A 20896-nucleotide genomic window follows, 5' to 3' on the forward strand; every position below is an offset into this window, starting at 1 on the left:
ATGGTTCTCAACTCTAGCTCAAAAGGCAAAGCAGTCCGACACAAGCCATACATGCCATTTTGCCAAAGGCACACAAATGGCCAAGAATACCAAGAGAAAAATTCTTATGAAAATTATGTAAATTGTTTTGGTTTAAGGAAAAGAAAAAAGGAATAAAAATTCACTAAATACTTTCTACTCACAATTTTGCTATGAACCTAAAACTGCTCTAAAAAATAGTCTTAAGAAAATTCACTGAACAGCACACTTAAGAATGCATGAATTTAAAACCTGAAAATAACATCCTAATTACTTATGACAAAGGCTTTATTTGGTTATGCAATAATTAATAATATCCCAACATTTACAACATATATCACATAATGATAGGTTACTTGTAACTATTTTAACTGCCACAAATATCAATAACATCATTACAAAGGAAGTCTCATTAAGAGAGAAAGTATCTTTTGCTAGCACAGTCATGTTTCCAGCAATAATCAAGTTTTCTTGACAAAATAAAACTTAGGAGCGACTATAAAACACACTAGCTGTTTTAACCAGCATCTATTTTTTCTTTACTCCTAGGTTATCTTGGCAATATTACTCATGATGTGAAAATTAACCTGTCCTTTGAGCTATTCTGGATTAGTTAGAAAGACAAGTCTATATGTTGAACAAAATCTTCCTCAAATGCTAAGAGCTATGTATTGTTTTTGAATTAGAAGCTCTGGGAATAGGTTTTCTAGTACTTGTTAATTAACTTTAAACTTTTCAAAAATATAAGTATGATGCATAAATTTATGTCCATATTTTATAGTAATATGTAGATATTGATCACTCGCACCAGCAGAAAAGTAGTTGTCTTTTTTTTCCCTTACAGTATTTATAGCTAACTAATCTTGGTTGAATCCCATACTTAACAGCCTGTGTGATCTTGGTCAAGTTACTTAACTTCTCTGTTTCATTTTTTAAATTTATAATGAGGATAATTTCACCTGATTTCACTTTCTATTCCTTGGCACCTCCTTTTAGGAATCCTTTTTCTTGACTTGTTCCTTTTATGTTTTTCAGGGTTTGGTCCTGATTTCTAGTCTCTTCTAAGGATTGCAAACTATTACCACCACACAAAGCAGGGATCCCTTTGTGTTCCAGGGTTAACAATGTTTGAAACAGCTGAAGGTTTAAGCAAGGCAAAACAGACTGAACAACTCCCTGCTGTCTGCCACTTATGCCACCTGCCAGGTCCCTATAAATAACTTACGTTCATGACCCCAATTTTACTTATATTTCCTGATTTTGAGTCATGTGCTGGGTTTATAGTAGAGAGCAAAATTAAACATATTCTTTGTATTCACTAAGCTTTCAAACAAATGAGGGAAAACACAGTAAATTAGAAAAAAAATTTAAATGAGGTTAAGTTTAGGGCAACAGTGCTAGTTTAATAAAAACACTGCTTAAAGCTTGGACAAATCTTGTACCATTCAACCCAGTGCTCATTTCATTATCATGTGCCAAATGCTCCACAGTGACTTTCAATTTTACACGGTATTTTACATGGAGTACCTACTGAATTTCATAACTTTAAGCTTCCTTTGTCTCCTCAAAGCTTTTAATGTGCTAATAGGCTTAGATTTTCTCACAGATGATAATGCTAATAATAATTTTTTTTAAGTTTATTTACTTATTTTGAGAGAAAGCAAGTGTGAGCAGGGGCAGGAGCAGAGAGAGGAGAGAGAAAGGATTCCAAGCAGGCTCCCCACTGTCAGTGTGGAGCCAGATGTAGGACTCTATGCCATGACCTTAGCATGACCTTTAAAACCTAAAAGTACTCTACATCCTAATTACTTATGACAAAGGCTTTATTTGGTTATGCAATAATTAATAATATCCCAACATTTACAACATATATCACATAATGATAGGTTACTTAGCCCAAATCAAGAGTTAGACGTTTAACCAACTGAGCCACTCAGGTTACCCAATAATAATAATGTTAATAACAGATAACATTTTAGAGTATTTATTATGGGCTGGCTAAATGCTTTACATAGATCATCTATGAATACTCTATAATTACTTCCATTATACGAAGAAGAAAACTTGAATTAAAATTAGTTTGCCTTAGGTCATGTGACTAGTTAGTAACAGGATTAAAACTTAGGGTCGGTCTGATTCTGCAGTTAGCTCTTTTAATATTGAAGCTCGAATTTCTATTAAAGACATAATTCTGTAGAGTTTCCCAATGTATTTAACCACAAAATCCTAACCAAGGAGCACCTATAATAGAACTAATATCCTCTAAAACATTTTGGGAATACTGGCTTAATCTGTACTAAATTGTATTTAATGATTAGGAGATTAAAATACACATAATAATTGCATGCATAGTAATTACAAATGCAAAACACATAGAAAAAAAGAGAAAACAGTACAGGAGTACGTAAACTGGGTTTGGATAGTAAGTTTCTGGATAGTTTAGATAGACTTTTCTTCTTCCTTTACTAATTTTAAAAAATAATGAATTTATTTTATAACAAAAAGCATTTGAAAAGTATTATCTAAATTATTTTGCCTTTAATTTTGTTTATAATATTCATTATGGGTCATTAAATCTAAAAAGCCATTGTAAGATGCTGCTATTCATTAAAGCTGTTGCTGATTTTAGGAAATACATGAATTTAAACTACATCTTAATCATTAAAACACATACAAAAGGTTATTTCTGAGATTCCTATCATTGCCAAATGGCTTCCCTATACCTCAGTAGTCTTTCCCCACTCTGATTCTAAATTGTCAGTAACTTCTTTTAAATAACAAATTCCCTGTCCCGGCTTTTCAATGTTAGGAACCAAATATAAACAAATAAGCTATTGCTTTGAAATGGAAATTTTAAGTGCAAGTTTTCAATTTTATTTTATTGTATAGGAATTCTACAAAAATTTGGAAGGGTCTCTCTACTTCCCAAACACCTGATTTCACTGTTTCAGAACTTCAACTAGGTAAAAGTTTATGTTCTTCTTAAACACTCTAAGTACTGTATTTCATAAAATCTAAGATGCCACCAATTGTAAAATGGCTCCATTCATAAGATGCTCTGGCATTTTATGTACCATTAAGAAAAAAACCACACACCCTGCATCATTTGAAAAATCTCTTTTAAATTTAGCCCTATTTTTATCTTATGTCACTCTTTTGTTTCCCCTTATCTGTGTATACACAGTGACTTTTCATTTTAATGGTAAATCTGCATATAAAGGATACTTAAAATGGAGATTAAAGCCAACAACTACATACCAACACTACACGTAACCAAACTGATGACAATATTAACCATAATGACCAAGTCTGCATTAAGTACAGGCACTGACAACTATGTTGCAAGTGCCACTTAGTTCATAGTGACTTTAAGACATCAATAATTGTGAAATGTAAATGTGAGAATAACATGTATATCAGAATAAACTATAGTGATTTTAATTAATTTTTTCTCTCCCTTTCTACCACCATTCTTATTCTAACCTTCTAATCTTCATTCCTCCATTTGCTTCATAATCTAACTGCTAAATCACCCCACAAGAACATTTTTATTACCGTGCTACATAAGGGATACTTTTTAGAACAAAGTTAGTACCTGTACTAGGATTTAAAACCTGTCAAATGTAAGAATTTTTAAAAAGGTATATAATAAAATTAAATATTTTGAGAACAATCCCTCCCAGAGACACTCAAACTACAATAGCAGTGGTAACTGGCAGTAATTCCACGAGTATTTTTGCAACCTTTGCCAAAATATTGAAAACAGACCTAAAACTATGCTTTTTGTGAATGTTTATTTATTTGGCGTGTGGTCAGGGCACGAATTCAAATTCTAACTTGGCCATTCATCAGCTGTGTCACTGTTTTTATTTAAAAAATTTTGAGGTGGGCCACCTGGCTGGCTCAGTCGGTTAAGCCTCCAACTTCGGCTCAGGTCATGATCTCACCACTCCTGAGTTCGAGCCCTGCATCGGACTCTGTGCTGACAGCTCAGAGCATGGAGTGTGTTTCCGATTCTGTCTCCATCTCTCTCTGACCCTCCCCGCTTGTGATCTGTCTCTGTCTCTGTCTCTCTCAAATATAAATCAACATTAATTTTTTTTTTTTTTTTTTTTTTTTAATTTTTGAGGTATAGGGGCACCTGGGTGGCTCAGTCGGTTGAGCGTCTGACTTCAGCTCAGGTCATGATCTCATGGTTTGTAAGTTCGAGCCCCACACAGGCTCTGTGCTGACAGCTCAGAGTCTGGAGCCTGCTTCAGATTCTGTGTCTCCCTCTCTCTCTGCCCCTCCCCTGCTCATGCTCTGTCTCTCTCTCTCTCTCTGTCAAAAATAAATAAACGTTAAAAAAAATTTAAATTTTTGAGGTATAACTAACACATTAGTTTTAGATGCACGCGATTCGATACTTATGTGTACTGCAAAATGATCACATTAGTCCAGTTAACGTCCTTCACCATAGTTACCAAAATTTTTTTCGTGTAATGAGAACCTTCAAGATCCACTCTTCTAGCTACTTTCAAATATTCAATAGAGAATTAACCATAGTCACTGCTTTGTATGTTATATCTCCGTGACTTACTCATTTTAAAACTGGAAATTTGTTTTTATTCTTGATTGTTTTTCTTTACTTACTGGAGTGCCTTCTTCCTCTTTACTAATAAGGGCACAAGGAGTCTTGGGAGACTTAAGGGATGGCTATGAGAAGACAGTCCATACATTTCAGGTGTTACAGCGATTGACACAGAAAATCTTCCTGTCCAGTGAAATATGCATAAAATTTAAAAAAGGGTATGTCTAGGCCTCTCATGGCCTTCTTAGCAAACACCAAGGTCACCTTTTACCTGATTCAGAATTTCTTCAGTAGGGTTTAACCATCCCTTTACATTCAAAGAAGCACTCAGCAATATCTTACTCCCATTTCCTATCCAAGAACACAGCTAATAACAACAACCACTATTTTAATGAGCCAAGCATATTACATATGGAGCCCTTTAAGCTTTTCAACCGTGTGAGATAACATTTCCATTTTATAGAAAAATTCAGAAAGTATGACTTGTCTAAATCCATTCAAATATTAAATGGCAAAGCTCTGATCTTAACTTGTGTTAAAACTCACACTACACTTCATTTTCAAAGTGTTTCCCAAATCTAATTAGAGAAAATTAACTTACTACCCACCAATATTCTTATCCATCTAAATTAAGGGCACTAAGAACCTGACCATCCATTTCTCACCACCCTTACTCAAGCTACCATGTCTCCTCTACCATGTCTACTAAAAAAGCCTCCAAACTGGTCTTTCTTCTACCCCGTCCCTTTCAATATATTCTCCACAGCAGCCAGTAAGATCCTCTTTTTAAAAGGAAGCCAGATTATGTCGTCTACTGCTCAAAAGTCTCCAATAGCTTAGATGCCCTCAGTATCTTTCATGATCTGTTCCTTTTATGACTTTGTCTCTAGCTTTAATCCCTTAACTCAACTCCAACCCACAAGCTTCCTTGCTATTCAGGAGAGTTTATGTTTCATGGCATCAACTAGTAATAACTGTTTATGGCTGGTTCCTCTACCTGACTGCACTTACCCCAGACACTTGTATGGTTAATTCTCTCACTGACGTCAGCTCTGGCTTGAAAGTTGTCTTTTCAGTGAAGACTTTCCCCGTCCACACTAATATTTCAAACTACATCCTCCTCTGCTTTATTACTTATCCCTTAAGCGCCCATTACGACCTGCAATAGAACATGTTTTTCTTAATTCTGTTTAGGATGTCTTCCTCAATAAAATGCGAACTACAGGAAGATAGGGGTTTCTGTTTTGTCCATCGTTCTGTTCCCAATGCCTAAAACAGTACCAGAAACATAGTGGGCGCGTAACTAACTGAATGACTTCCTGACCCACCCCCACCCCTTTCACATACACCGGCGCGCGCGCACACATGTAACTAAACGTGTTTGTGAATATATCTTTTCCAGTAGCAGCCTTTCCGTCAGCCCCGCATCCCGTTTCTCAAACTTGGTTCCTTCAAGAGGTACCAAGCTGTTCCCTCTTGGCTGTGGTACTTCCACATGCCAAGACTGGTGCTGGTATAAGCGTATTTCCCACCGGTATTCGGAGGCTAGGTCCTATCTCCCCAAGATGAGTAAGGGAAGGAGGACTCTCCTTTGATCTCAACACGCCTACCCCCGGACCCTCTCAGGGAGTCACTCACATCAATCGGTGGACAGAGCAACCTGGAGAGCATCACGGGGTAGCCTCAGTCTTCAGCAATTAGGGGCACCGTCCCGCACCCGACGGCAGTGAGAAAGGACCCAACGAGGTGTCCTCACCAAACGCCTGAGCGTTCCACCGATTTAACGTCAAATTCTGTCGCCCCCTTCCCGGGCGTAACCGCACCACGCTGTCCGTCTTCTATTTCCTCAGCTAATAACTTGACCTCCTCTGCACCTCTTCCTTGGTAGCTACATTTTGTCGCCGGTTGGGTAAGGGGCAAAACGCCGGACGTCGGGTCTTTCCTCCATGTTGTGTCGTGGAGGTTGTGAGGTCAGAGGAAACGGCCGGGCTGAATCGAGGGCGGGGGTGGGGAGAGCTGGGAGCTGTCATTGGAGCGGGTCTGGCTCGCGCTCCCGGCCAGATTCCGAGCCGGGGATTTCGGCGGATTTAGCTCGCAGGCAAAACGCAATCCCAGCGCTCCCGGAGCGGCCTCTTTTGTAGAAGCACCTGAGATGCTGGGTGTGGTGCACTAAGCGGTAGCGGCAGCAGCAGCCACAGCAAGCTGGGGCCCTGTGTAGAAGCTCCATCCCCTTGTCTCTGTGCCCGCCTGACTCAGAGGCAGGTATTTGGGTTCGTCAGTTTTGTGTGTCGTAGTGGGTGGGGCCGGTGGGAGGTAGAGGAATGTCAGGTGCAGCGAGTGGCCCAGTTTGTCCGCAGTAGAGGAGCCAACCTTTGGAGCTGCTTGCTACTGAGTCCTGTGCCCAAATGGAGCTAATGTCCGCCTTCCTTCCTACACACGTTTACCCGAGTCCTTTGAGAACTGTAGGCAGATGTTTAAGAGTAACCACTGCATCACTGCTTCGAAGGAAGATTTAAAGAGGCGTTGGGAGAATGTAGATTCAGTTCTCCATTACTCACCATAGATGCAAAGTCTTGGTTTTGTTTTTGTTTTTCAAAGGTTTAGTCATTTGTCGAGACATAACGTTCCCTTGTGGAATGGGGGAATGTGAACAACTGGAAGTTCCTTTAGAATTGCCAGTGGTTTCTTTTCAAGGCCCCTTGGTTCCTGTTTTTGTTTGGGACAGAAAGACAACTTTTTGAGGTAAAGTATATAAAATAAATGAACTAGTGTTATTCGCCCGTTGAAGAAATGTGTGAATTATTTTATTCATGATGAAATCGGTATCTTTTGTACTATTTTTTTGACCTTCGCCCCCCGACCTCCAATCTAATTTCGACTCCCAAGTTCTTTGTGGGTAGGGATTGTGTCTCGTTCACTGTCGTTGGCCCTGAAGCTGGAAAAACACCTGAGTTAAAATAGGTTCAAGATATTGGTTGAATGAATGAATTTTCAAACCCCATTCCTACGTTGTATTTCCTCAACTAATCTCTCTCTCAACTTCAACTGTTTTTTTTTTCTCTAGCTTTCTTCCATTCACCAAGTGTGAACAAATCTATGTGTATATTTTTTTATATGTGAAACTTTTTATGTGCACTCATCTATATGAGTGCTTGGTGGTTGAAGAAGAACATTGATGAAATATTTTACACTAACTCGTGTCTTACCTTTTTGAATCATTTGCGTTTCTTTGTTTGGTTCTTTGCTTTTCAGTTGTCTGATAGTCTGTCTAATTGAAAATCAAATAGTATGATATAGAAGGATTGCATAATAAAATGCAATAGTTTAGTGTCTTCCTTCCTACCCTTAGTCCTATTCCTCAGAAATAACCCCTTTTAACCTTGTTAAACCTTAGATCTATATGTTGAATAGTAAGAGAAAATGCTCACTCTTTTTTCTTTTCTTTCTTGATTTCTTTTTTTTTTTTTTTTTACTTTTTAAGACAAACTATCCATAACCTCCCTTATCCAAAGTTTTGAATAGTCATTACATTTTTTAGTTTTCATATTGGTTAATGTTATAATTCTAAATAATATACGGAAATTATTTTTTCACAATTTTCAAAAATATATTTTGGCTCCTTGTTTGGTAAAATGAGGAAAGTAATGCCTCTACCTTCATTACCACTGCAAAAACTGTATCACTTCCACCATCCCCTATCTGGACTTTTATTTATACATTGTTAAGGTTAATATTTATATTACATTTCTTAACTACAATTTTTTTTTGCTTTTTTATGTGTGCTAAAAAATAACAAAATGTTACAATATTATGGCTTTGTAAATATTCCTAAGTACAGAGTCAAAAAGTATGCTATGATACATTTCCTTCCCAGTTTCTTAATTTCATGACCCCTGTGCCACACTAAGGAGAAGACTTGTAATATTAACATCAGATTGATTTCTTCTTTCTTCCCCTATAATGACCAAAAAATTATGCCATAGTTAAGTGTGATTTATGTTTTGGGCCATGTACATCTTATATAGTTTTTAACCCTCCTCACTTTTACAAAGGACTTTCTGTTTTCTTTTGAGGGAAAGTTAGTTACATTGTTTTTTTTTTCACCAAATCCTTCCATCTTACGCTTTCTTTACCATGTCCTCTCATTCTTTGTATGAGAAGCTTCCATTCCATATCTTTGCTTGAAGATGTTCCCTTAAAGCCCAATTACTTTCTGTTTAATGTGAACAGATTACACTCTGGTAAGTTACATTGTTTCTTAACCACACATTTTCTGTTATTTGTTTTTCTCCTCTGTTTTGGTAGAATACATCCTAAGAATATTTATTCATAAAAGGTATGTGGATGTTAATTTTATTTTTTAATGTTCATATGGCTGTAAATTATTATTATTTATTTTTGCTATAATGATGGATAGTTTGGCAGGGTATAGAAGCAAAATTTTGTCTCTTTAAGTCTTTCAAAGCTTCACTGTCCTCTAACTTTCACTATTGCTCATGAGACAATGAGAATGCCACTCTTAATTTGTTGAGGCCTGAACTATTTGTTTTCTTTCTGGAATGACTAAAAAATTTTAGTTTTCCTTGATGCTTTGAAAATGTATGATGACATGTCTTGTGAGTTTATTCCTGAAGTGAACTCATTGAAAGGAGCTAGGAAAAATGTCATAGTGTAGGTATTTTTCATTTACCCTCCTCGATATTATAAGCCTTTCTAATTTGAAGGTACAATTTCCCTTCAACTGTGGGGAATTTTTCTCCTATTCTGTCTTCTATAATTTATTCTCCTTTATTTTCCTCTTTCTCTTTTTGAAACTGTTGTAAGGTGGTTTTTGTATACTTGGTTTGATTTACTATATCTATTATCTTTTCTCTTATGTTTTCATCTATTTGCTTTTTGTTCCATACTCTGAGGAGTTGTCTCAACTTTCTTTTCCAACACTTCAGTCTAACTTGGTAATAATTTAATTTCCAACCACTCATTTTTAATTATTCCTTCCTCATATTCTCTTAATTTTATTTTTTATAAGATACAATTTACATATCTTAAAATGCACTGATTTTAAGTGAGTAGTTTGATGAGTTTTGATACATGTAAACATCCATGTGACAAACACCACCCCAATCAAGATGCGGAACATCCAAAACTCCAAAAAAGTTCATTTTATCAATTTTTTCTTCTATGGTTAGTGCTTTTTGTTATCCTGCCTAAGAAATCTTTGCTATCCTAAGGTTGCATTTAGGTCTATAATCCATCTCAGATATTTGTGGATGTAACAGTAGGAATTGAGGGATTATTTTTTTTCTTTTCCATATGGATATATTGTTGTTCCAGCACCATTTGCTGAAAGACTGCCCTTTCCCTATTGATTTTCTTGGCCTTTGTTGGAAATCAATTCATTGTATTTTTAAATTTTTTTCAACTTAAAATTTAAAAAATATGAAGTATGTGGTCTCTAACACAAACATATGTAGATATAGAATATGGAAATTTGGAGCATAATAATAATATGAACACCCATTAAATCCACCAATTAAAACTAAGATATTACTCAAGATTGTTGAAGCTTCTTATGGGTTCTTCCCTAATCTCACTCTGCTTTTCATACAGTGGTAACTGTATCCTCATGTTTTTCTTCTCCTTCCTTCCATCCTCCTCCCCTTCTTCCTCATTATTATTATTATCACCTTTTTAAAAATTTTTTTTAAGGTTTATTCATTTTTTCTAGAGAGAGACAGAGCGTGAGTAGGGGAGGGGCAGAGAGAGAGGGAGACACAGAATCAAGCAGGCTCCATGCTCTGAACTGGCAGCACAGAGTCTGATGCGGGGCTCAAACTCACGGACTGTGAGATCGTGACCTGAGCTGAAGTCGGACGCTCAACCGACTGAGCCACCCAGTTGCCCCTACCTTACTTTTTAATATATTACCTCAAATGTACATACTCCTGAATTATTTATTATTCAGCTTTTCTTGTTGAATATTATGTATATTGGCATACATTTTATGTGCTTTTTTTCCCCACCCAACATTATATTTAGATTTATCTATGCTGATATATGTTGCTACAATTTGCTTATTTTCTGTCATGTATACTCTTCCATTAGATGAACGTACAGTTTACTTAATCATTCACCTGTCTTTGGATATTTAAGTTTCCAGTTTGGGGATTAATAGGAACAACACCATGCTGATTTTTCTTGCATGTATCCCTTATTTATGTGTGTAGGACTTTCTGCCGGAATTGAATAGCAAAATAGTGTCAAACTGTTTTCCAGAGTGATTGTTTTAGTTTATATTCTCTTCATATCGTAACATTTTGTATTATCAAATTTAATTAATCAGATTTAACTATTGCTCTCTGGCGGGTATAAATTCTCCTATAGTTTTAATGAGCAGTTTCTTGAATATTAATGAGGATGTTCATTTTCTCATATATGTACCAGCAACTCCTTTTTACTCTTTTGTGAAATATGTTTTGCTACACCTCTTTTTATGTAATATCATGTCAAATCTTTCTAAATATATTTCAACTTGTTTTGGTTTTCATTGTTTTCTTTTCCATAACTTATTTTAGTCACCTCCAGGGCAGGTTTTTTTGTTTGTTTATTTTATTTTTTGCCCATTATGATGTGGTCTTTCTTCAACTATCTGATGATTCCTGGACAGTTCATTATTTTAGAGTTAAGGAAGTCTGTCTGAGAGCTTTGTGTATATGGACAGGCTTGTTGACTGCTATTCTGTGTTTTAGGATGGCTGGGTAGATAGTTATATCTTAACTGGGGCCCTACAAATTCCAGAATTAAGAGCAGTTTGCCTTTGTCACCATGCCCATACTAGCTATTTATTATAATTCTCACAAAGTTGGTTTATTTCTAGGAAAGAAACTTACCTCTTTTCCTTTGAGAATAAATAACTAACTAGTAATGGGGGGCCAGTGACAAAGTTAATTCTTTTATTCTTCAGCCCTTTAAGTTATCATTCTCATTTCAAATCCTCTTCTGACTTCTGTTCCCCATTGTTTCTGCTTTTGTGATCTCAAGTTTCTGAATCTGAAGAGGCCCAACAGAGGTCTTGACTGCAATATACTTTATAGTTTCTTTCTTTTTCTTCTTAAAACAATACTTCATATGCCAAATGCTTTACTGGGGGTTTTGGAATCTTTCATTAGGTCATGGCCCTTTTCTGTTTTCTTCCTTATTATGAATTTATACATTTAAAAGTATTTCCTTTTAATGTTTTTAATGAGGTTTCTGCACAGACATAAAAAGTGGTCTATTACTTTGATTTAGAATTCCAACATTTTGATTGTGAAAGCTGAGAAAGGAAGAATGCAGTGCTGGACCAATGGAATGTCTTTGTAGTGAGACACCTGGGTGAAAGATCTTTTTGTTCAGTGACCTTTTTCATTGTGATTGCCCTAATGTGATTCAGATTGATTTTGAGCAGGTTTCTTAATTTCCAGGTTGCTTTGTTACATAACTCTGGGGCACTATTTGTTTTGGAGACCATGCCAATAGGATTGCCCTAGATATATACATGAAACATCTATCTTTAAACTGGAGGCAATAACATCTGTGAAGATTGTTGAGGGAATAAATTAAAACAGATCACATGGAAATTACCAAGCACAAAACCAAAACTTATTAGTTAAGTAACATAGAGGCTTCTGTTATCTAGTTTAATTTTTACTATTAATAGAGGCCTTGATAATTTAAAGGTAATGGTTGGAATACCTATTTCATCTTTTCTGACTTTACTTACTTTGCAAGAAGGAAAAATTCTTGATGGTCTATGGGTTGTTCAAGCTTTAGGTAAACAGAAGATCCTTATTAATGTGAATATGCAATAACAGACTTCCTCTTAACACTGTCAGACATCATGAGGAGGGAATGTTCTATTTTTTGCCTTTTTATGCCATTGAAAATCTTTGATTATGATTTAGAGCTACAATCTAAATTTATGATTGGGTGGTTTTTCCTCGTAGATATTATCTTGGAATTTTTTTTACTTTGATTCTTTTTACTGTGAAGTGTTCTGATTGGCATTTTCCTCCAAGTTATATATTATTAATCATAGTTAAGGTGAGAAAACACTGGCTTAATTTTTGGTTGATCTGTCATAAAATTCTCTCCTTTTCCAGATTATCTTAGAAGATCTAGGCTTCTGAAATGTTTCCCCTGAAGGATGCTGAAATGGGTGCCTTTACCTTCTTTGCCTCAGCTCTGCCACATGATGTTTGTGGAAGTAATGGGCTTCCTCTTACACCAAATTCCATCAAAATTTTGGGGCGATTTCAAATCCTTAAGACCATCACTCATCCCAGACTTTGCCAGTATGTGGATATTTCTAGGGGAAAGCATGGTAAGTTGTTCTTTTCTTCTGTTTTTGTATTCCATACTCTGTTACCTTGATTAGGTTACAAGTATATAGTGAGCGCATACAATAGTCAGTATATGTGGGTATGTGCATGCCCTCACCTTCAGTCCAGCCAAACTGAGTCTTTTGAGTTTTCCTGATTGCCCTGGCCCCTCACAGGTCCCTGTTTTTATACTCTGCTATTTTCTTTCCTGGGTTATATTATTCTCTGCAATCTGAGCTTAATCCCTTTCCTAATTTCTTTTATATCTTTTATCAGATTTTATTATCATTTTCTATTTAAATTGTCTTTTTTGAGGATTCTCAGTTCTTGAAGATAAGGACTAAATGACTTTTGCCCCTAACCTCAGAGACACAGTACTGCACCTGGTACATAGAAGGCATTCAGTAAGTGCTGAGTGAGTAAATTAATAAATGACTACATTTGAGAGATTCGTATTTTTCAGATCTGAGAATCAGGATTTTTAATTTTCTCTTTCAGAGAAACCACCTATCTTAAGCATATTTCTTCAATTCTGTAAAAAGGAAATGAAAGCTCTCATACCAGAAATTTGAGAAGTGTCTATTTAAATGTATTTTATGATTGAAAGTAGTTATTTGGCCTGTCTTCAAATGAAAACAGTCACTATTTTTTTCTTTTGGAATTTATTCTTTTCTTTCTTTCTCTTTTTTTTTTATGAGTTCAGAAGAAGTGTTTATTGCCTTCTTATGTGGTTGCTGTGTAGGGCATAAGAAGGTATTGCATAAGCTGAGACACTTAATAGGTAAGAGAGCGATTAATGAATAAGCTGACTTTTCCTCGTTGCTGCTTTTATCAAAGGAAAAATGTTCTCAGCATTGGGCAACTAAATAAAAAGAGCCTCATTCCAGAAACAGAGGTTCCTTGTAGCACACCAAATATTTCTGAGTCTCTTCTGAGCCATGTTGTGGTGGGGGAACATAAACAGGAGCTGGTAGTTTGGAGGAGGGCCAGCCTCAGAGAACATGTCCTCATCCCCCAACATAGTCAAGATTCAAAGAAATTATTGTATAGTCCATGATGTCCAAATGCTTCCCTCTCCATGCTGAAGCCTCTCTTCTTCCTTAAGGCCGGGAAGACTGTCATTCCGCCAGTGGACAGATCCCTGATGAGGCCCATAGGTTCACCAGGCAGACACCCCCTATTATTATTGCCACCTGACCCCTCATCATTGTTCCCTTTCTTTTTTTTTTTTTTTCAATTCTATTTTTTTAATTTACATCCAAGTTAGTTAGCATATAGTGCAACAATGATTTCAGGAGTAGATTCCTTAATGTCTTTTACCCATTTAGCCCATCCCCGCCCCACACCCCCTCCAGCAACCCTCAGTTTGTTCTCCTTATTTATGAGTCTCTTATGCTTTGTCCCCCTCCCTGTTTTATATTATTTTTGTTTCCCTTCCCTTATGTTCATCTGTTTTGTCTCTTAAAGTCCTCATATGAGTGAAGTCATAGGATATTTGTCTTTCTCTGACTGACTAATTTCACTTAGCATAATACTCTCCAGTTCCATCCATGTAGTTGCAAATGGCAAGATTTCATTCTTTTTGATTGCCAAGTAATCCTCCATTGTGTGTGTGTGTGTGTGTGTGTGTGTGTGTGTGTGTGTGTATACATATATATACCACATGTTCTTTATCCATTCATCCATCGATGGACATTTGGGCTCTTTCCATAATTTGGCTATTGTTGACAGTGCTGCTATAAACATGGGGGGTACATGTATCCCTTCGAAACAGCACACCTGTATCCTGTGGATAAATGCCTAGTAGTGCAATTACTGGGTTGTAGGGTAGTTCTATTTTTAGTTTTTTGAGGAAACTCCATACTGTTTTCCAGAGTGTCTGTGTTCCCACCAACAATGAAAAAGAGATCCTCTTTCTCGGCATCCTTGCCAAAATCTGTTGTTGCCTGAGTTGTTAATGTTAGCCATTCTGACAGGGGTAAGGTGGTATCTCATTGTGGTTTTGATTTGTATTTCCCTGATGATGAGTGATGTTGAGCATTTTTTCATGTGTTGTTTGGCTATCTGGATGTCTTCCTTGGAGAAGTGTCTGTTCATGTCTTTTGCCCATTTCTTCACTGGATTATTTGTTTTTTGGGTGTTGAGTTTGATAAGTTCTTTATAGATTTTGGATACTAACCCTTTATCTCATATATCATTTGCAAATATCTTCTCCCATTCTGTCGGTTGCCTTTTAGTTTTGCTGATTGTTTCCTTTGCTGCGCAGAACGTTTTTTGTTTTGTTTTTGTTTTTTTTTTTTTGATGAGGTCCCAGTAGTTCATTTTTGCTTTTATTTCCCTTGCCTCAGGAGATGTGTTGAGTAAGAAGTTGCTGCAGCAAAGATCAAAGAAGTTTTTGCCTGCTTTCTCCTCGAGGATTTTGATGGCTTCCTGGCTTACACTTAGTTCTTTCATCCATTTTGAGTTTATTTTTGTGTGTGGTGTAAGAAAGTGGTCCAGGTTCATTCTTCTGTATGTCGCTGTCCAGTTTTCCCAACACCACTTGCTGAAGAGACTGTCTTTATTCCATTGGATATTCTTTCCTGCTTTGTCAAAGATTAGTTGGCCATACATTTGTGGGTCCATTTCTAGCTTCTCTATTCTGTTCCATTGGTCTGTTCTTGTGCCAGTACCATACTGTCTTTATGATTACAGCTTTGTAGTATAGCTTGAAGTCTGGGATTGTGATGCCTCCAGCTTTGGTTTTCTTTTTCAAGATTGCTTTGGCTATTCAGGGTCTTTTCTGGTTCCATAAAAATTTTGGGATCATTTGTTCTAGCTCTGTGAAGAATGCTGGCGTTATTTTGATAGGGATTGCATTGAATATGTAGATTGTTTTGGGTAGTATCGGCATTTTAACAATATTTGTTCTTCCTATCCAGGAGTATGGAATCTTTTTCCATTTTTGTGTCTTCTTCAATTTCTTTCATAAGCTTTGTATAGTTTTCAGTGTATAGATTTTTCACCTCTTTGGTTAGATTTGTTCCTAGGTACTTTGTGGCTTTTGGTGCAACTATAAATGGGATCGATTCCTTGGTTTCTCTTTCTGTTGCTTCATTGTTGGTGTATAGGAATGCAACCGATTTCTGTGCATTGATTTTATATCCTGCAACTTTGCTGAATTCATGAATCAGTTCTAGCAGTTTTTTGGTGGAATCTTTAGGGTTTTCCATATAGAGTATCATGTCATCTACAAAGAGTGAAAGTTTGACCTCCTTCTGGATGATTTGAATGCCATTTATTTGTGTTGTCTGATTGCTGAGGCTAAGACTTCCAATACTATGTTGAGTAACAGTGGTGAGAGTAGACATCCCTGTCTTGTTCCTGACCTTAGGGGGAAAGCTCTCAGTTTTTCCCCATTGAGGATGATATTAGCATTGGATCGTTCATATATGGCTTTTATGATCTCGAGGTATGCTCCTTCTATCCCTACTTTCTTGAGAGTTTTTATCAAGAAAGGATGCTGTATTTTGTCAAATGCTTTCTCTGCATCTATTGAGAGGATCAGATGGTTCTTGTTCTTTCTTTTATTGATGTGATGAATGACGTTAATTGTTGTGCAGATATTGAACCAGCCCTGCCTCCCCAGTATAAATCCCACTTGGTCGTGGTGAATAATTTTTTTAATGTATTGTTGGATCTGGTTGGATAGTATCTTGTTGAGGATTTTTGCATCCATGTTCATCAGGGAAATTGGTCTATAGTTCTCCTTTTTAGTGGGGTCTCTGTCTGCTTTTGGAATCAAGGTAATGCTGGCTTCATAGAATGAGTGTGGAAGTTTTCCTTCTGTTTCTATTTTTTGGAATAGCTTCAAGAGAATAGATGTTAACTCTTCCTTAAATGTAGAATTCCCCTGGAAAGCCATGTGACCCTGGACTCTTGTTTTCTGGGAGATTTTGATTACTAATTCAATTTCTTTACTGGTTATGTGTCTGTTCAAATTTTCTATTTTCTCTGTTTCAGTTTTGGTAGTGTATATGTTTGTAGGAATTTGTCCATTTCTTCCAGATTTCCCATTTTATTGGTGTGTAGTTGTTCATAATACTCTCTTTACTTAAACTTTTTTTTTATGTTTATTTATTTTTGAGAGAGACAGAGACAGAATGCGAGTGGCTTGGGGCAGAGAGAGAGGGAGGCACAGAATCTGAAGCAGGCTGCAGGCTCCAAGCTGTCAGCACAGAGTCTGATGCAGGGCTCGAACTCATAAGCTGTGAGATCATGACCTGAGCCGAAGTCGAACGCTCAACTGACTGAGCCACCCACGCGCCCCAATATTCTCTTATTATTGTTTTTATTTCTGCTGTGTTGGTTATGATCTCTCCTCTTTCATTCTTGATTTTATTTATTTGGGTGCTTTCCTTTTTCTTTTTGATCAAACTGGCTAGTGGTTTATCAATTTTGTTAATTCTTTCAAAGAACCAGATTCTGGTTTCATTGATCTGTTCTACTGTTTTTTTTGGTTTCAATAGCATTAATTTCTGCTCTAATCTTCATTATTTCCTGTCTTCTGCTAGTTTTGGGTTTTAATTGCTGTTCTTTTTCCAACTCTTTAAGGTGTAAGGTTAGGTTGTGTATCTGAGATCTTTCTTCCTTCTTTAGGAAGGCCTGGATTGCTATATACTTTCCTCTTAGGACCACCTTTGCTGCATCCCAGAGGTTTTGGGTTGTGGTGTTATCATTTTCATTGACTTCCATATACTTTTTAATTTCGTCTTTAACTGCTTGGTTAGCTTATTCATTCTTTAGTAGGATGTTCTTCAGTGTCCAAGTATTTGTTAACTTTCCAAATTTTTTCTTGTGGTTGATTTCGAGTTTCATAGCGTTGTTGTCTGAAAATATGTACGGTATGATCTCAATCATTTTGTACGTACTTAGGGCTGATTTGTGTCCCAGTATATGGTCTATTCTGGAGAACATTCCATGTGCGCTGGAGAAGAAAGTATATTCTGCTGCTTTATGATGAAATGTTCTGAATATATCTGTTAAGTCCATCTGGTCCAGTGTGTCATTTAAAGCCATTGTTTCCTTGTTGATTGTTTGATTAGGTGATTTGTCCATTGTTGTGAGTGGGGTGTTGAAGTCTCCTACTATTATGGTGTTACTATCAATTAGTTTCTTTATGTTTGTGATTAATTGATTTATATATTTGGGTGCTGCCACATTTGGCACATAAATGTTTATAATTGTTAGGTCCTCTTAGTCTGTAGACCCCTTGATTATGATATAATGCCCTTCTGCATCTCTTGATACAGTCTTTAATATCTTAAAGACTAGATTGTCTTATATAAGCATGGCTACTCTGGCTTTCTTTTGTTGACCATTCGCATGATAGATGGTTCTACATCCCCTTTCAGACTGAAGGTGTCTTTAGGTCTAAAGTGGGTCTCTTGTAAATAGCATATAGATGGATCTTGTTTTCTTATCCATTCTGTTACCCTGTGTCTTTTGACTGGAGCATTGAGTCCATTGACATTTAGAGTGAGTACTAAAAGGTAAGAATTTATTGCCATTATGTTGCTTGTAGAGTTGGAGTTTCTGGTGGCCTTCTCTTGTCCTTTCTAATCTTTGTTGCTTTTGGTATTTATTTTTTTTTTTAATTTTTTTTTTTATTTTCATCTTTTTCCCCCTCATAGAGTCCCCTTTAAAATTTCTTGCAGGGCTGGTTTAGTGGTCACAAACTTATTTAATTTTTGTCTGGGAAACTGTTTATCTCTCCTATTTTGAATGACAGCCTTGCTGGATAAAGAATTCTTGGCTGCATACTTTTTCTGATTCAGCATATTGAATGTATCCTGCCACTCATTTCTGGTCTGCCAAGTTTCTGTGGATAGTTCTGCTGCAAACCTGATCTGTCTTCCCTTGTAGGTTAAGGATTTTTTTTTTCCCTTGCTGCTGGAGTTTAGTCTTTTCATATAAAATTCCATTTAGAAAACCAAAGTAGAAAAGTTGAACCCTATTGGTTAAAAAGTTAGTGTTTCACTAGGAAGATGTTTATTGCCTTTTCAGTCAGATTCTGGTATCAGATTCAGAGTCAGATTATTTTGCATCCCATATCTTAGTCCATTTGGACTGCTATAACAAAACATCAAAAACTGAATGAATAACAAATATTTATTTCTCCTAGTTCTAGAGGTTGGGACGTCCAAGATCAAGGAACCAGCAGATTCCATGTTTAGTGAGGCCCACTTCCTCATGACAGCATTTTTTACATAGTGGAAAAATCCAGGAAGTTCTCTAAGGTCTCTTTTATAAAAGCACTAATCCCATTCATGAGGACAGAGCTCTCAGTACCTAATTATCTTACAAAGGTCCCACCCCCAAACACCATTGCACTGGGGATTATTAGGTCTTAATCCTAGGAGAGGGAGGACACAAATATTAATCTATTCAATTCTAGATATTTATGATGGTAATATTTTAGCTATTTAAAAACTATTTTTGGAAACTTAATTGCATGCAGATGTTTTATTTCTTATAATTAAGTGCATTTCAGTGAAATGTATTTAATTTTTCTAACAAAACACTTTGTAAAAGTTAACCCTATACATTTGCTGATATTTAAATTATTTTCCTATAAAAATGGCATTTTCATGTGTTTCAACCTAATATTAATGACCCTCAAAAAATGCAAACAACATTTTCCTTGTTTTGTGACAAATAGGCTAAATAATATTTCCAAGTAGTCTGGGTATGGCTTTTAAAAAGTATTTACTTTGAAAACATTTACATTTTATAGACTTTGATTAGAAAATGTTTTTATAATAAGTAATATTAATAGTTAATATTTTTTGAGCATTGTGTATTAGGCAGTATTCTAAGTGCTTTACATATTTTGATTTAATCCTCATAATATTACCATGAGATAGGAACTATTAACTATTCTCATTGTACAGATAAGGATATTGAGATACAGAGCAATTAAGTAACTAATCTAAGGTCATACAATTAGTAAGTAAAGAGAGGTAGAATACTAATACATTTTATCATATTTCAAAAGATTTTTAAAGTTGAAATAAGTGTACATTAATGCAAATATTGGCACTTCTACAATCAAAGCTATTCAATACCTTAAATACTCCGGAGCTCTATTACATACCTAGTGTCTTGAATATTTAGTTATGTCTAGTGGCCTCATAAGAGACATGCGGGGGCACCTGGATGGCTCAGTCTGTTAAGCGTCTGACTTCGGTTCAGGTCATGATCTCATGGTTTGTGAGTTTGAGCCCCACATCCAGCTCTGTGTTGATAGTTCAGAGCCTGGAGCCTGCTTCAGATTCTGTGTCTCCCTCTCTCTCTGCCCCTCCCCTGCTCATGCTCTGTCTCTCTTTCTCTCTCAAAAATAAAATAAACATTAAAAAATTTTGGAAAAAAAAAGAGATATGGGAAGGAAAGTGGTAATAGAGAGTTAATTGTCTTGCTGATGATGAAAATTTGTGATTTTTTTATATTCAAGTATATACTTGAATATATACACATACACACATGTGCACAGACATGTTAAACATTGTTCTGTTGGGACTTTCTTTCTTATGCAAGCTGGCCTTGCCTTTGATTGATCTATTCAGCAAATATTAGTAAATATTTACCAGCTTTGGCCTAACCTTTCAAGAGAGAATGTAGGTGGGTCTGTATTAATGCTATAAGGATTTCTCTCCACAGGAAGCAAATTTGGAGGGAAGAGCCGATAGCTAGAATTGAAGCAGAGTTATTAAGATGCTGATGAATTGAAGATATATTTTGGAACCAGTCTTTCTTTCTACTCTGACATTTCTTACCTTGTGCTTTGGCATTCATAACATCAGTCTATTGGTGTTATAATATTTTTAATGGTCTCTTCTAATACTATGGCCCTCCTTATGCTAGATATATGTGCCAGATATATGAAGAGCACTAACATAGGATCCCAGTT

The 20896-nt window shown here is 36.2% G+C and overlaps 2 protein-coding genes across 9 annotated transcripts in view; one reads left to right on the top strand and one right to left on the bottom strand.

Annotated features, from left to right (window-relative positions):
- The window catches only part of AIMP1 (aminoacyl tRNA synthetase complex interacting multifunctional protein 1), a 52629-nt gene extending 46074 nt beyond the window's left edge, over nucleotides 1–6555 (bottom strand). For 2 of the 3 annotated variants that reach the window (XM_053217085.1, XM_027061976.2), the window contains exon 1: nucleotides 6227–6555. In XM_053217085.1, the coding sequence (XP_053073060.1) occupies nucleotides 6227–6228 (2 nt within the window). In that variant the 5' untranslated portion in view covers nucleotides 6229–6555. Of the gene's footprint in view, nucleotides 1–5599; nucleotides 5865–6226 lie in introns of those variants that run through there. The other variant, XM_027061987.2, reaches the window with a different exon arrangement.
- A 24-nt stretch (nucleotides 6556–6579) lies between these two features.
- TBCK (TBC1 domain containing kinase) overlaps nucleotides 6580–20896 on the top strand; it is a 404858-nt gene continuing 390541 nt past the window's right edge. Inside the window, exons 1-3 of one of the 6 annotated variants that reach the window (XM_053217081.1) lie at nucleotides 6584–6846; nucleotides 12730–12950; nucleotides 13652–13729. In XM_053217081.1, coding sequence (XP_053073056.1) covers nucleotides 12758–12950; nucleotides 13652–13729 — 271 coding nt within the window. In that variant the 5' untranslated portion in view covers nucleotides 6584–6846; nucleotides 12730–12757. Of the gene's footprint in view, nucleotides 6851–12729; nucleotides 12951–13651; nucleotides 13730–20896 lie in introns of all 6 variants that reach the window. The other 5 variants (XR_003420996.2, XM_027061941.2, XM_027061938.2 and 2 more) reach the window with 5 other exon arrangements.

The sequence above is a fragment of the Acinonyx jubatus genome, chromosome B1 (assembly GCF_027475565.1).
Source record: "Acinonyx jubatus isolate Ajub_Pintada_27869175 chromosome B1, VMU_Ajub_asm_v1.0, whole genome shotgun sequence".
Lineage (NCBI taxonomy): Eukaryota > Metazoa > Chordata > Mammalia > Carnivora > Felidae > Acinonyx > Acinonyx jubatus.